This window comes from Camelus dromedarius, chromosome 25 (assembly GCF_036321535.1).
Source record: "Camelus dromedarius isolate mCamDro1 chromosome 25, mCamDro1.pat, whole genome shotgun sequence".
NCBI lineage: Eukaryota > Metazoa > Chordata > Mammalia > Artiodactyla > Camelidae > Camelus > Camelus dromedarius.
The window spans coordinates 16244979-16261869 of record NC_087460.1 but is presented as its reverse complement, the minus strand read 5'-3'; the positions used below and the strand labels follow the sequence as shown (position 1 = coordinate 16261869).

General features: G+C 40.3%; 1 protein-coding gene across 5 annotated transcripts in view; it reads left to right on the top strand.

Annotated features, from left to right (window-relative positions):
* LMNTD1 (lamin tail domain containing 1) overlaps window positions 1-16891 on the top strand; it is a 312243-nt gene that overhangs the window by 84402 nt on the left and 210950 nt on the right. For 3 of the 5 annotated variants that reach the window (XR_010377825.1, XR_010377826.1, XM_031443921.2), the window contains exons 3-5: window positions 2412-2586; window positions 8511-8624; window positions 10264-10400. Coding sequence is in view for 1 of the 5 variants with exons in the window: in XM_064479122.1 (XP_064335192.1) it covers window positions 2570-2586 (17 nt within the window). In the remaining 4 variants the exon portion in view is untranslated. Of the gene's footprint in view, window positions 1-1781; window positions 1887-2411; window positions 2587-8510; window positions 8625-10263; window positions 10401-16891 lie in introns of all 5 variants that reach the window. The other 2 variants (XM_064479122.1, XM_064479123.1) reach the window with 2 other exon arrangements.

The window sequence follows — 16891 nt, the reverse complement described above, 5'->3', positions numbered from 1 at the left end:
CAAGGCTTTGACAAATACATACACAAGGGATTATATAGATGTTACCTCTTATGTAAATATGGCATTTATTTTAGCCAGACTGTCAGAAAAATAAAAATGTTGTCGGCAGAAGGATTTATAACATTCACAGGGATGGGGTAGGGTTGTTCATAATGTTCACAGTCATGGAAAATTAGAAAGAGTAAGATGGACCGTAACAATGAAAACAGTAGACTAGAGTGAGAAGAAACTGAATAAAGGCAAAGACATTTAGAGACTTGAAAGGGAGGTTAGGAACTATTGTTTTGATACAGAATATAATGAAACTAAATAAAGAATAGAATAAAAGTAAGTAGGTTAGAAAAGGAGACATTCTAGGGAATTTGGGTACAGAATTTGGGTTTGTTGGGTATGGGGGTGTTTGGAAACGTACATCTCTTCTTTCAGTTTCATGCGTGCAGGAGCACAGATGGAAAACTGAAAGGAAAAAAAAGGCAAGGTCTTTAGTTGGGGGCTCTGTGGGTGTTACCTCATTATCATTATTCCTGGAAGGGTACCAACTTTCCGTGCTCTTTAGTTTTTCTTTTGTTTCGTAATGGAGTTTAGATAAATTGCCTATGTAATGCCCTCCCAGACACATCAAGTCTGGGGAAAAAATAATATTTTCCTCTTCTCTATGTCATAACTTCATGGTGTTATGGGCCAAGCTTGGGCTTCTCTGTGTGTTTGGACCATTGTCATGCATAGCTGGCTGTGTGAGGAAGTCTAAAATTAACCTCGAGTGCAAAGGCATGAGTTCAAATCCAGATTCTGCATGCTGCCAGCAGTGTACCTTATGGTTCTATAAGCTTCTGCTTCCTTCTCTGTAAAATTGGGAAGACAATTGCGCTAACTCAGAGGTGGCGAGACATGAAGTAAGCATGGTGAATGGAACCCAGTGAATGTTCAGCAGCTGATATTGAGTCTTTAACATGAACCATCTTATAGCCATCAACTCAGTCGTTGTTTCCTGTTGCTTTGTATTGTACTGATTGTACTGATGGGAAAGCTCTCTCTGCCTAACCAAGTGTTAGCTTAGTTCTGGGCATGATGGGGCATTTACCTGGTTTGCTAGTTTAGAAAGATAAATAATCTTAGTGTATGATTGTGATAGTATTAAAATTACTGTAAGTCACGAAAAACTACATTTTTAAAGACACCTATTGTTTGGGACTGCATAGAAACCAATCAATATGAGCTTGTGACTCCAGAAAGATGAGGTTTGGAGTATCACGTCCTCATGAGAATGCAGGATGCAGAGAGGCAGGGCAGGTGGGCAGAGGTTATGCCTTCGCCAGTTCTCAGCCAACTGGATCCCACCGATATTTGAAAATGAGAGATCAGTGAAGAAATGGATCATTTACAGAGCTGCATACAAAGTAGTTTGGGCTGATGGCTTAATGGAGTCATCATCCCTTCATCATTTTTCAGATCATCAAGTTCATAAAGCAGATGCAGATGGGCATAGCTTCTGTGGTGGCTACCACTTGATTTGAAAGACGTTTACTAAGAGAGTTGCTTTGGCACAGAAACAGCAAGAGATAATTTCTTAAAGGTTAGGACCATGTTTCTCCCTAATACAAACTGTATCATCATCTCTTACAACTGCAATTAGTTTTTACTTACGAAAAAATTAAAACCTTACTTTAAAAAGATGTTTATGAAATGGCTTAGACATATTTTTGCTTTTAAATGCATTAACTTTAGTTCAAGGGGAACTTCAAAACCATTCTTTTATTCTGTTTTGTATCCCTTGTCTGCAGATCTATGATGTACACAATCTTCACGTGGTGTCTCGTCTAGTCCAGACTCAAGAGATATTGATTCCACTGTTCTTAGAACATTAAGTGGCAAGAGTCATCTAATGAGTGTGTTTATTATTGTATATATTTTTTCTTTTACTTTAACTATAAAATCTCACCAAGTTTTTTTTCTTCATCTTAGCTATAGTAAATAAAAACATAACCAAAGAAAGGCAGCCACCAAACCCCTAATGCCTACTATTTGCTTTTCTTCTTTTTTATTTATTTATGTTTGGAGGAGGTACTGGGGATTGAACCCAGGCCCTTGTGCGTGCTAAGCATGCGCTCTACCACTTGAGCTGTCCCCTCCTCCCTGGTTTGCTTTTTATTTTCTAACAGAAATATTCACTATAAAATCAGAATCAGAACATAAATGTGTCACCGCGAAATCTCTTAGCAGTGTTGGTAGCTTTTCAAGCTACATATCAAAGTAAATAATCTTGGATCATTTTTAACATATCTTAAGGAATCTGAAGAATTTCTTCACCTTAAGCAATTTGAATAAAAGATTTTATGGGATTTTTGGTTGGGATTTTCTCAGTGGCCTCAAGAGCTGACTTTCTCATCCATCCTTTTGTAATTAAATGACAGGCATTTAGAGAGACAAGAGGCAGGCTGCCCACCCAGAAGCACCATCTCACCCATCAGGAATAGCCCCCAAGTTAAGGATCCCAGAGATTCCACGCAAGCAGCGACATGGAAAAGAAGCTGATGCTACAGAGGGATATGAATGCAGGAAGAGATGGAAGATGCCCACGACTGAGAAGTAAGTCTGTAATCTCCGCTGTATGCTCTTGCTTGTCTTCTTTGCAGAATTTTAAACGCTATTAGAGTTCAGTCAACTGCTCTTCTCTTCCAAGGCTAAATCATGGCTAATGTTTACTAAAGGAAAGTGGATTCTATCTCTTTGTCTTAAGAAAAATTGTTTTTCTCAGATTCAATAAAAATGGTAATTATCACAGTGGACGGTTTAGATGGCTTAAATTACTTTTTGGAAATTGAGTTTTATCTTGTGGTCTTGCTCTCTTCAATTTACTGACTATTTGATCTTAGTCATTTTTAAAAACCCTCTCCGCCAGTTTCCTTATCTATAAAACTGAGATAATAGTAGTACCTGTAAGCACTTGATAATTGTTTGATATTGATATAATTATTGTTAAATTAATATGCTGGAGAAGCCTTTCTACCTTTCTACCTGATGATTTTCAGGTATAAAATGAATGCCTCTGTCTGGTAGGTAAAGGACAGCAACATCAACATTGGACATTAGTTACTTTTGGGCCTGAGATTGAGCTAGGGGTTGAGAAAAATGAACGCATGGTCCTGACCTTAGACATCTTAAATTTTATTCATGTGCAGCAAAATATACAGTAACAAAGTTGCATTCGGTTGTGAAAATTTATTGAGCTATGCACTTTGTGTACATTTAATGTATATTATCGATCAATAAGAAGCTAGAACAAAAAAATAGACAATTACTATGGCAGTCCTATAATGTGGCGTGTGAAAAACTGAAGATATTTGTAGCCTAGTTGAAATTAGAATTAATAGCTTCCCTTTTTGGGAACCACCATCCTGATAATAAAGTAGAAATCCTCATAAATCACCACTAACCTGGGTTACCTTTCTAAAATTGGAGTTGGTTCCCAAACTGGATAAAAATACGTGCCTATTTATAGGACACCCAAAAGGAAGTACTTACTCTGCATCTCGACAACATTTGAGGATGGCCTCCTAGAAAGTTTCAAGAGAGTAAGTCTTCCAGAGGAGTTTGCTAAATGACTCTGTGACCCACCAAAAGCAGGAGAGAGTTCTTCTTCTTGCTCTAGCAAAAAAGCCCTAGGATGCAATGCCTGACCCTCCTTTTTTAAATATATATTTTTATTAAAGTATAGTCAGTTTATAATGTGTCAGTTTCTGGTGCACAGCACGATACTTCAGTCATATAGAAACATAACGTATATTTATTTTCATATTCTCTTCATCATAAGTTACTACAAGATATTGAATATGGTTCCCTGTGCTGTATGGTATAAACCTGTTGTCTATCTATTTTATATATATTTGTTAGTATCTGCAAATCTCAAACTCCCAGTTTATCCCTACTTCTGTCATATGCCTCTCTCTGAAGCAGTCATTGAGTCTTGGGGTTTGGAGGTCCTCCTGCCTGGCTTGTGATACCATGGGGAGTGAGAGCATTGTGACTGACAGCCCACAAGTCGGCATGTTTTGGGGAAGACTGTCTCCCTGAAGGAAGTGAAGATAGGCGGACAGCTCACATCTGCTCGCATAGCGTGTGAAGAACTTTAGACATTCTCCTGTTTGATCAAAATTTCAAAGCAGAGATAGTGGGACAGACTTAAAGATAACTGCACAATTTAGGTAGGACCAATGAGGACAATAGCTATGGAGAAGAGGTGTGGTAAGGAGAGATCTGATATTAGGATGTAGTGTCTACAGAAATGATGGACTCATTGACTGCAGGGAGCCAGTGACCTAAAGGGAGGGTCCAGGTAGCTCCAGGTATCCAGTCTGGGTGACTTGAGGATGATGGTGACATTTCTATTGAAAAATGAGACAAGAAGAGAACTAAGCTGAGGCAGAAAGGAGATACTGATTTCAGTTTTGGACATGATGAGCTGTAGAAAATAGTAAGGTGGGAAAACAGAAGTAAGACTATATAGCAAAGCTTTTAAAAAAACTAGATTCTTTCAACAAATTTAAGATTCACATAATTGAAAACATCTACAGAAGGAATAGAAAGACAAGAAAGGAGAGTCCAGTAACTGAGTTTCTTTTGGCAAAACAAGCTCACTGTGCAGCCTGCTTTATTTGGGAAACTGAGGCAGTGTTGGCCTTCTATTGAGAATACCTTTGTTCCACTGCATTTTATTATTAGTAAGAACACTGCTTTAAATAATGCATTTTTTTCTCATTTCAAAGGAATTCATCCCTTTTAGGGACAGTTTGAAAAAGGCAAAATAAAACAATACATCATGTACAATAATAAATATCCTGACACAGTCCCATGTTTTCAGTTATTATAAATAACATTTGTCATTATAAGAAACGGTCTAGCAACACAGAGAAAGATCGCTTAGGATTACTTAAATTTCACTACCTTGGAGCTGCTGTCAGTATTTTGACTGTGTTTTCATGCATTTCACACACACACATACACTCATACACACAATAGACACACATATGGTTGCAAATTTATTTAAATGGACTCATGTCACATGTATTCTTTTTTTATCATGGGCATCCCTGTAGTTTTAAAAACTTTTATTGTTTACTTATGTTTTTTATTATTTTCCATCTTTTCTTTATCATTTCTTTATTCTCTCTTCAAAACAACTGAAATTAAATATATATATATTTAGGAAATTATGTATTGTGAATATATGTATATTTTTTCTATATGTGTGTATAATATATACAAATGAAAATATGGAGCAGTCGTTTCAAATTTGCCTTTAAAAACTAGGGTCATGTTACAGACACTTTTCTGTGTCTGGCTTTTCCCCCTTAGTAATACATTGTGAAAGTCCTGCCAAGTCACTTGCTTTAGGTGTCGTGTCAAAGTGTCTCATCTTCTTGAGAGTAACTTTCCTAAGAGCAGGGACGGTATTGCGTTTGTTTTCTGTAGAACCTAGTATATCACAGTGCACAGCAGGGACTTGAGGATGAGTATGCTGGTATTGTCACTAGTTGGAAACCAAGCTCTTCAGAATGAAAATTCTTGGGCTGAGCGATTCGTCAAAGTTCATCCCCGTGAAGCACAAAGCGACGGAAGTCCACCCCCCATAAGGGTGATACTACTATTACTCACACAGGCAGAAAATGAGGCTTGGAGACATTAAAAAAATAATTTTCCAAGAACGTGAAACCTGTGCATTGCAAGCTACTCCACCCCAGTCTCACAAATGCCAATCAAATGGGTTTCCCTGTGTTTTGTGAACCAGGCGGTAACCACGGTCAAGTCAGCGTGCCCTGTGCACAAGAGAGTAATTCATCTTGAGGACTCATACCACATTCTTGGCCTGGAGCTTTTCATGCTTCTGCCATGGTCACCGTTTTCCTCTTCTAGAGGTCTTCTGTCATGAGTAGTGGACTGAATTTTCACATTCCATTTACAGAGGGGAAGAATGAGATGCAGTAAGGCTAAGTTATCTAATCAGAGACATACAAAAAGTCAACAACAAAAAAGAGACGAGGGAACCAGTTCAGTTGGTCCTCAGGCCAGAATTCTGCCTCCCAGTAGAACCTAAATTCTGGAAAACCCCACTCAGCCTAAGTTTTCTTATAAATGTGAATCTCAGCACTTAGTTAATTTATGGCTTTTAAGGGGAAGAAAAGCAGGAAATGCGGTGCTTTGTCATAGCTGGAATGCAGAGCCAGGCTGCGTCTCTCCTGAGCCCGTGTGCCGTGCAGATGGCCTGTGTCACAGTCTCCCAGGGACCCTGCAGAAAGGCAGAGCCTGGGTCACCCACTAAATCAGAATCTGGACGATGGAGCCTGGAATTTGGGGGATGGACTCTGCAGTGGACATTTTTAAGAAACATGTCAGATAACTTTTATGCATAATAATGTTTGAGAACAACTGTCAAGTCCTTCAAAGGCTCCTCTTGGGCATGTTGGCTTAGGAAAGGCAGCCACTTACTGCCACTACAGGCTCTTGGGGCAGTTACTTAAATCCCCTGATTCTTGGTCTCCACGGCTATAAAATGGGTATAATAGCATTTATTAACACATAGGGTTACCAAAAAATAAGTAATATAAGAAAAGTCGTATATGCCAGTGATTAACTCTAACTGGCATTAAGCCTAACTTAGTCGTAATAAGAGCAAAAGCTCATGAGGCTATTTTAGAAAACGTGAATCTGATTTACTTCATGTGGTTTTTAGTTTGGAGGGAACTTTGAAGAAAGGAAGTTAGGAATCCCATGATACACGGTGACCAAACCCTAGTGAAGGTCAAGATTTTCAAACCTTGTATGAGGCACCATCGCTCCCTGGGGTCGGGTAGTGACGTAGTGGGGAAACACACCCAGGCAAAGGCATGGAGCAGAGGAGGGCAGTTGTGAAATACATGCAGGTGGGCGTGGTACTGTTCACATAATGGTGATAACACTGTGTTGAATTAGGTGCCAAAAGGTGATGCAGTGATGCCAAGACAAACTGGAAAAACAGCAGCACAAATATAGGCCTCTAGGGAAAAGATTAGGCTATGCCAACTTAGGGGGAAAAAAAACCCTAGTATCTTCATGAATTATAGCTTTGTAAATGCATGTGATAGAAAAAAAATGCATACATTTTCTCAAAAAGAGAAGCACACAAAAAATGAAATTTAGAAACAATTCTGATGAATAATGTGAGAAACTGTATCTAGGGAGCCTCTTGGATATGCCTAGGGATAAGTCACAATCTCCCTTTGCTTTAGAGTCTCAGCTGTGAAAAGAATGATTTTCTCTTAAGGCTTGTTTCAGTGGGAGCATCCCCTGATTTTATAATAACATAATAAGATGCTGCCTTTCATCTAATTTTGTTTAAGTCCCATCTGAATTAGAAATTTTCACAAAAATCATTTCCAGTAGTAGGTTTCCTGTGCTGTGCATTTTGTTTTGTGTTCTATTATGCTTTGTTCTTTTCTACGAAACCAAGTTCATCAAACGGTGGGAAGAGAACATGAACAGTTACCTGTTTTGAGTGATTAGGCACTTAGGCTCAACTAACTCAGGCTTCGCTAACAGGCCGGGCACTTAGTTAAATCCTGAAGGTAAGTGCTATTATGATTCCCATTTTACTTATCAGGAAATTGAAGAGCGAGTTCAAAATCACCAAGCTGTTCAGGGTCAGAAGAGGGATTGGACCCATGGCTCAGTCTATGCACTAATCACAATTTGGAGAGAGGAGAGGGACCACTGCCTGCTGTCAGATGCACAGAATTTAGAAGGGAAGTCCTCTATTCCATCAGTGACTGGAGAAACCCCGCTTGTGTTAGATTCTGTTGTACGTCCCCTCCTGTATTTGCCCTGCTTTCTGTTCCTGGGATCATCCCCTCAGAGACCCAGAGGCTAACATTACAGCAATGAAATGAGCCATCTGTCACTGAACGTTTTGGCTACAAAGCTTTATTTTGGATCCAGTAGGCAGAAAAAAGACCCGACAGGGATTCTGCAGGGTAAAGTCCAGGGCAGAGGTCTGGTAACGACCTCGCTAGTGAATGAAGCCCTTCACTTCCACCTGCCTGCTCCCCAAGTTGATTTTGATGAACTTGAAAATATTAGCAGGAAATGATTCCATCTACCATCATACTGCTTCACTTTTGTTATCTGGAATGGAGGATAATTTACCCGATGATGTTGAGGGAAAAGAAACAAAATATTCTAAACAATGATAAGGCAATTTTCAGCCTGTGGCTAAGAATACTTAGCATATTCTTTGTTTTTAAAAATAAAAAACTGCACTTATGTTTAGAGTCCCTGAATTTATCTTTTTTTTTTAACATTTTTTATTGATTTATAATCATTTTACAATGTTGTGTCAAATTCCAGTGTAGAACACGATTTTCAGTTATACATGAACATATATATATTCATTGTCACAGTTTTTTCTCTGTGAGCTACCATAAGGTCTTGTATATATTTCCCTGTGCTATATAGTATAATCTTGTTTATCTGTTCTATAGAGTCTCCGAATTTATCTTTGAAGCAAAGTTTTCTGCTCTGATAAAGGTTCTCCATTAGATAAAAAACTGTGGAATTCCACAAGGCTTGCATTTCAGCTTAGGAAGCCAAGAGAGGTAAGTAACACTTTTTAAAGAATTGAATGCAGTGACTAAGGAAGAAAATTTTATTTTACTTGCATGAATATATCAATTATTAATCAAAATCAAAATGCATGTTTAATAACTGGAAAGAAACAAAAATTCCTGACACTGGCCTCTGAGATGGGCTTGAGTCTACAGGAACCAACGAATGTACTTACCAGGAAACTAGTCGGCAGCGACTTTCGTTCCAATTATACAGGAATAAGCACCTCAGAATTCTTCTGTTATCTTCTCAACTTCTAACAGTGTGGCTCATCTTAATAACCTCATAGGTTTGGGCATTTGGGCAATATAGAGGCATTAAATTGGTTAGGGTACCTACCTAGAACACCTCAATGCCTTGATCATCATCATCTTTGTGCAAACAATTCACAAAGTGTTTCAACACTTGCTGGTTCCTTGTTGCCCACCTGCAGGGGTGCATGATCTAAAAGAGAGAAAGTTGACCCAAGCATAAAGGAGACACAAGTCATTTTAAATATGGAATTGAGTAAAACAAATAATAAGTGATATGATATATTTTTATCCCATTGTAAATGGAAGAACAAAGTTCATAAAAATGGGATGGCAAACAAAGGGAACTGAAAAGAGTTATAAGGATAGCCAGGAAAAAAGCAGTTATTCTTTGCACAGGGCAGATTTTCTTGGCAGGTGGTGTGAGGCTGAGAGAGCTCAGTCACAGGGTCCCCCAGCCCGGCATGGCGGGAGTGCCCGACACACTGCTTACAGAGAAGCCGAGAGCAGTGCCGACCGGGTCAGGGAGGAGCTACTGCACTTAGTCCCAGAGGCGCCTGCTGGGTGGTAGAAGGCAGCGAACGGGAGCTGCATGGAGGGCTTGGCAGCTGGGGAACAGATCAGGAGCTGGAATGCAAGATGGATCAAGGCTGATTTCAAGACATTCTCTATGAATGAAAGAGAGGATATCAAGGGGTTGCCGAGTTAAAAGTCTGGGGTCAGCAGGACAAGTATGACCTCTTATTTTTTGTAGAGCAAGGTTGGATATTTTAGCATGTTTTCTAAAATTATGTAATAAGGAAAACTGGTTGCTAAAGAATTGTTGCCACTTTCTTCAAAGGACACTGGTTGGCTTCTTTAAGATACTTCTTTGGAGTGTTAACAATATCCATTTAAACTTCGAAACGTTCACGTCCAGGAATTGAGACATGATTCTCAAAATTATTTCTAACTGCCTCTTCCTGCACTTACAAAATCTTTATCTTTTGAGGATATGACAAGCCTAACGATATTTTTATTAATTCTACTTACTAAGTGTGGTAGACAGAAGTCTAAAACTGGTCCACTGAGCTTCCATGCCTCCCAGTGCCTGGAAGCAGTGGAAGTAGTGGGTTTAACCTTTTGAAAGGGAGATTATCCAGGTAGGTCTAATCTATTCACATGAACCCTTAAAAGCAGAGAGCTTTCTCTTGCTAATGGCAGAAAAGGAAGAGAGTTTCAAGGCAGGAGCAGGATTTCATGTATTATCCTTGGCTCGAAGATGGAGGGGTCATGTAATGAGGAATGCAGGTGGACTATAGAAACTGAGAGCCACCTTGGGCAATAAGGAGATGGAGGCCTCAGCCCCAGATAACAAGGAGCTGTGTTCTTCCAACAGCCTTGAATGCACTTGGGAGCAGATCCCCCCCACCAAAAGCATCTAGTTAAGAGCTCAGCCCAGCTGACGTTTTGACTTTGGCCTTGTGGGACCCTAAGCAGAGAACTCAGACTTTCAGCCTACAGAACCACAAGATAGTAAGTGAATGCTATTTTGTATTGCTAGTTTGTGACAATTTGTCACCCAGCAGTAGATCAATGTGTTATCTGTTATGTCGAGACAAATGGGACTCCTGACTGAGTGATGGAATAAACAAACCTCATCTAAGCATTCATTCTAAATCTCCATGATCCTGTGGCTTCATTGTCTATGACATTTGCTCATTAGCATACATTCTACCTCGTTGGGCACGGGGATGTGATGAGGCTTCCATGTGCTCCTCTGTGACAGCCTGGAATGAATGAGTCTGCACTTAACTGCGAATCAGCTGGTGCAGGATTTAGCTGCAGAAGTCAGGTTCACCTGCTCTCCTGTGCAGTGAAATCACCCAGATGGTAAAGATATGCCTCAACTGTCACTCACTCCTTGGAATTCTTTCCGTTTACTGGGTTCAACTGTAAACAAACAAACAAACAAAATCACAGCTGTTATGATTGGGGTGCTGCAGATGGAAAAAAAAATTCTTCATTCTAATACTAGACAGATTTTCCAAAGGTTCCTGGGGACTGCAGTGTTAGCTGCTCTTGCACGTGGACAAATGTTGAGGAGAGTATGTGCTGTTTACATATTCATGAGAGAGATGCCGTTAGGTACATCTTGGCGTGAAGAAAGGCAAAGCCAACTAAACCGGGAAGGTCGTCTCACCTTCCCTGTGAAACACCTCCTGATCAAACCCGAAAACTTGGTCTAGAACAGAAAAAAATGACCTGCTTCATGTTTTATCTTCTTTCTATTCTAGTCTTACGTGTGAAAATAGGCAAAACCCCAAGGAAAGGCGCTATCTTCCCACCTGATAAACTAATGTCAGCGTTGCCCTTGACTGTGCCTGGAAGGCACAACACCCACCTATCGCATAGGACCAAGGGGTAGCAATCGTGAGTTCTTTTCTTATTAGAAAATTAGAATTTCCTCATCTCAAAAATAGGGAAAACAATACTTAAGTGCTAGGGTTGTCCTGGGAGCTCAGCAGGCAGTACTGGGGAGCCTTTAGCGTTGGGCCCAGCAGTTCTCAGGGCTCCACGGAACAGCGTTTGCTGTTGTTTTTACTTCCTGCTTCTCTGGAAAAGGCACAGAGTTGTGTGCCTGGAGCACATGGGTTAATTCCTGAGATGGGTCTTGCAGCTTAAGATTGAATTCTTTTAGCTTCCAGTTAAGCAATGGCTAAGCAGCATGAGAACTGCAGCACCCTCTGAAGCTGGAGGATTGTTAACTTCCTGAAAACACGCCAAGCACTTTCAGATACAGCACTACTTTGAGGGCTGTGTTTAGAAATTATCCTGACTAGTGTATGACGTTCTGCGTACATAGTTATATATTTGGAAATACACACCTAGTTGACAATCATTCTCAATTATAATATGGGTTGACATGGTGAAGGACAGAGCCTTATACCAGGATTTTGTAGGTGACTAATGTCTATATCAGATTTTATAGTTTATTAAGTTTTCCCTAGTAATTAACATACTAGTCTTTTTAGGTTGTAATACATCATTATCATCATCATCATCATTATCCCCATTATATAAATGATGACACTAAGATTCAGGAAGGCAAAGTGATTTGTTCTTTAAAGTTGTTCTTTAAATTTCTAGGAAATAAGATTGTTTTCTCTCTAAGTATCCTTGGTTTTTGTTCGTTTGTTTGTTTTTAATATATTTTTATTGAAGTGTAGTCAGTTTACAGTGTGTCAGTTTCTGGTATATAGCACAATGCTTCAGTCATACATGAACATACACATATTCGTTTCATATTCTTTTTCACAATAAGCTACTAAAAGGTAATGAATATAGTTCCCTGTGACACTAAGTATCCTTGTGAAGGGCAACTTACTTCCAAGAATTTATTGATACACTTGATCAGGGAATGACAGATTAATTCTTTTATGTCACCAGGAAACCAAATTAGAGATTATCTCTCTATAATACATCATTGTTATCAAGACAGGTAAATTAAGAAACCAAAGTTACAAACCATCAGCGTGTTTATATATAAGAATACAGTTGAGGAATGGGGTGAGTTGTATTGGTGGTATTTAGACAGTGGAACCAACAACACTGGCATCGCTATTTCTCCCTTATTCATTCATAAATCTTAGAGAAAAGAGAGACACGTTTTGATGTTTACTTTCACATCTATTCGTATATCTGTGGTCACGGGAAAGTAAACTTCTTGTCTGATAATTCAGAGAGTTGAAAAAAATTATGAAGTCATATCCACTTAGAAGCTCATTTAGAACAGCTCCATAATCTCACCATTGTAAAGTCACTTCTTACAGAGAGATCTCTTCATCTGTTTTCCTTCATCTGTCCACATTTTGAAACAGGTGATAAAACTGCTAAGGACAATGGTGCTGTGAACTTTGCAGGGAAAGACGTCATAAACTGACCCTCTGGAGCGTGTGTTTGAGGGAAGGGTCCTCTTGCCCCATTTCCTTGGTGATAACGTTAGAGATTACAGATTGGTTATGTGTTTTCTATGATAACAATAGTTCTAGGTATTTAATTCTGGTTGCAGCCTAGAGTGATGCTGTTAAAACTTTGCCGGTGGGCTTCTGCCTTGCGGTGGTGACACTTAGATAATTTGACACAGTCATTGAAATCAAAAGGAATCTATCACCTGGGGAAAAGCATAGGTCTTCTAGATAAGCATGGAAGTGACCATAAACCATGGGAATCCAATATGTTCTTTCCCTCGGGGCTGGGGAAGGATGGGGAGTAATTTCAGGGTATTCTGGTTGGTCGTGTAAAATGGGTACACGGAGGAGGCTGTTGCCCGGGAGATGAGCTGGGATACATGCAGGGGTCCTTGGGAAACTGAAAGGAGCAGCTGAGCTGTCAGTAGACATTCTGTTCCTTGGTCTTTGCCTCTCACTCAGTTTGTTGTATATTTTAATGTAATCAGAGCATCTGAGTTAATGAGAAGTTTTAGTCCTTGTGATCACCAGGAGAACTGTACTATGTTCCAGGTACTATTCCGAGGCTGATGAGGACCAGGGAGTTGCCTGACCAGTACCAAATATTAGTTAGGAGGGCTGAGCATCCAACGAGGCAGGAGCAAGAGTCCAGGACTCTCTCTCTCAAGTGGACCAAAGGGCAGGGAGGGGGCTGCCTCAGGGACTTGTCCACATCAGTCCACATGGAGCAGGATGTGAAATGGGGTTTTCTCTGTTGTATCATTGGGGATTCAAGGCACCAAGTCCCTCACATTCCACATTTAGAGTGACTGCAGCAGGAGGACCAGCTACCTCCCCGCAGAGTGTAGTGAGGGGTGCCAGGGCTGAGCCACCTATAACCAACCACCTTCCCTGCTTCCCCTCCCCAGCTAAGGCCCCCACGTTAGTGGAGGGTGGGGGGGGTGATTAAATGCTGCCTTTAAAAAGGTGCTGTGCTTGTGCAGAGAAGTTCTTTCCGCTTCTATACATTATCACCTCCCAAGACAAGGAAAGGAGATCCCAAGATAATTGCCAGGATAGTTTTGGGGGGTAGAAGTGAGTGTGGTGGAGTTAGGCTGGAAGAGCGTTGCACAGACTCAGCGGTGCTCCCACCATGTGGGGTGACGTGGAGTTGAGTGGGATGGGGCTAGGCCCTCTTCTGGAAGATGAGTTCTCTGGAGCAAGAGGCTGTGGGGCTGATGACCAGTGGTGGGAGCTAAAAGTAGGCGAGTGTTCCAGCCAGAGCCCTCCTCCCAAAGCCTGAAAACTTGCGATGGGAAGGTTGGCCATGCAAAGAACCCCATGCGTTTTCCACATCCGTGTTTGACCCCCGATACACAAAACCAGTCATTCTAGGTCAGAGAAAGAGCAGCGACAGCAGAGAGAACCATAACCTTGCTCGGTCAAATAAAGAGGCCCATTGCTTCGTGCTCTGACGGCTCTGACGCTGGAGGAGACAGCACGGAGGAGAGGAGGGGGGAGGCCTGCTGGGGCCAGTCAGCTCCTGTCTGTGAGACCCGCCCCCTGTCCCCACCACACATGTTCACGTACAGTGAGCCTAGCCTGAGCTAAGGAGAGAAAAGGAACAATATTTGAATACAGCAACATTGATGTTTTAAAACTAACCGTACTGTATCTTTTTTTTTTTTTGGACTTTTTAAAAAAATTGAAGTACAGTCAGTTACAATGTGTCAATGTCTGGTGTGCAGCACAACGTCCCAGTCATGCATATACATACATATATTCGATTTCATGTTCTTTTTCATTAAAGGTTATTACAAGATATTGAATATAGTTCCTGTGTTAAGAAATTTGTTTTTTTTTAGTCCTGTATTTTAAACCCTGGAATCAGACTATCCTAATAAGTACAAGTGGCTGAAAATGTTTTTAAGGGAGTTGATGAGCAAGGGGGAAAAGGAGCATCAACAGACATATTTGGAGACATTTATCGGAAGAAATAAGATTTTTTTTTTCTCAAACACAGACCAAGAGAGGCTCCTTGTAAACAGAGGCTGATCTAACGGGTCAGACCCAGGAGTGTAAACAGCACAGTGTATCAGGCAGAGTGAGTGCTACCGACGAGGGAGGGAGGAAAGAAAGAAATTGGAAGGAAGGAAGTCGGTGGGGTTGGGGGGAGAGTCAGGCAGGATGGCCCTTTATCTGCTTCTGCCGAGTGGAGGGCTCTTGAAGCTGCAGGAATGGGCGGGAAGAGCTGCCCTTGGTGGCACCGCAGTGGAGACGCTGCTCTTAGAGCTGTTGTGCGACATCTAATCCCTGCATAATAAGCAAATCCAAGGGCGGCTCCCTTTCATGCTTGTCAGTTAAGTGTCTTCTCTAGACTGAACGCACATAGTTCCTCTCATCATCAAAATCTTTCATCATTTTTATTCCCTCTCCCTTGTTCTCTGAAGTGTGGTCCCTTTGGCTTTCTTTCTTTTTTTCTTTTTCTTCTTCTTTTTTTTTTTTTTTTTTGTATTTTAACAGGCATTATTTCCTACGTCTTTCATATCCCTTCATGCACATAAGTTACCATTTGATTTCATGCCCTGGATGTAAGAACGGAGGCTAAATCCATACTACTGAACACATTTGCAAGAGAAAAGAATTTTTAAGTAAGATTCCCTCAGCACACAAATAGATGAAGTGCCAGGAAAGATTATTCCTCCCATTTCTAGAAAGCAGAATAGGAATAGATTCTTGCCGCTAAAACAGAAAGAGCTTACTTCGTGCCGTTCTTTACACTTTTTAGTGCCAGCAGAGTAAGGCAATGTCTGTAGTTATTCGGATAAACCTTGCCACTGACACTGTCTGCTTTTTTATTTAAAAAATACATTTTCTCTTTTCTTGATCAGGGAAATTTTATCTGCCTTCCTCCTTCCAATCTGGCTAAATGTAATCATCAAATTGCCAAAATAAGTTACCTTTAAATTGAGAATTTTATTGGGACTTTTTTTTTGATGATTGTAAATTCTTTTATTTAGTTACTTATTTATTTTTTCGTTTTCTTTCTTTTTTTTTTCAACTTTTTTTAGTTGAGTTATAGTCATTTTACAATGTTGTGTCAAATTCCAGAGTAGAGCACAATTTTTCAGTTATACATGAACATATATACATTCATTGTCACATTCTCTTTCGCTGTGAGCCACCACAAGATCCTGTATATATTTCTCTGTGCTACACAGTACAATCTTATTTATCTGTTCTACATTTTGAAATCCCAGTCTGTCCCTTCCCACCCCCTTATTGGGACTTTTTAAAAGAATCTTTACCCATTATGATTTATTCTCTACAATACTTTGTTAAAGAATTTAGTGATTTGCGCTCAGAAGCTATACAGCCTGGAGGCAACCAACCAAGTGCCATTCAAAGTCTCTTGCTTCAGGGAAATAAGAATGAAAATAAACAAACATAGCTCCTCAGGTTCCAGCATCTCAGTAGAAAAATAACATGGACCGTTAGTGAGGTTGTAGGTGTTAACGTGTCATGGAGAACAGATCTTGTGCAGATATTGAAATGAACACCCATGGCTTTTGTATAGATGATTCTTATTACAAACAATAAAATATATGTAGTGTCCCAACTGCAAATCTTTCATGTCGTGAGGGTCTAACACGGCTGTCACCATCACAGCGTGAAGGGCCACGGATGCAGCATCTTGAATGCTGGGAGGGACTTCCTGGAAGAAGCTAAATTTTACTCCCACATGATTTTGATCTTATAAGAGACCGTAACTTCTGGAGTTCTTAATAAAGAATGAAAAAAAAAAAACGGTTATTTCTAGTGGGTGCTTTTAGAAGAAACAATTCGATGTCTTCTGCCAACAGCCTTAAAGTCTGTATTGGTGCCTCGTAAATACCTGGGTTTAGCCTATGCCAGGACCACGTTTATGGCTTTGATACTGTTAATAATACAGACATTTAGGGGGGAGGGTATAGCCTAGTGGTAGAGTGCCTGCCCAGCATGCACAAGGTCCTGGGTTCAATCCCCAGCACCTCCACTAAAAAAATAAATAAAACTTAATTATCTCCTCCCCCACAA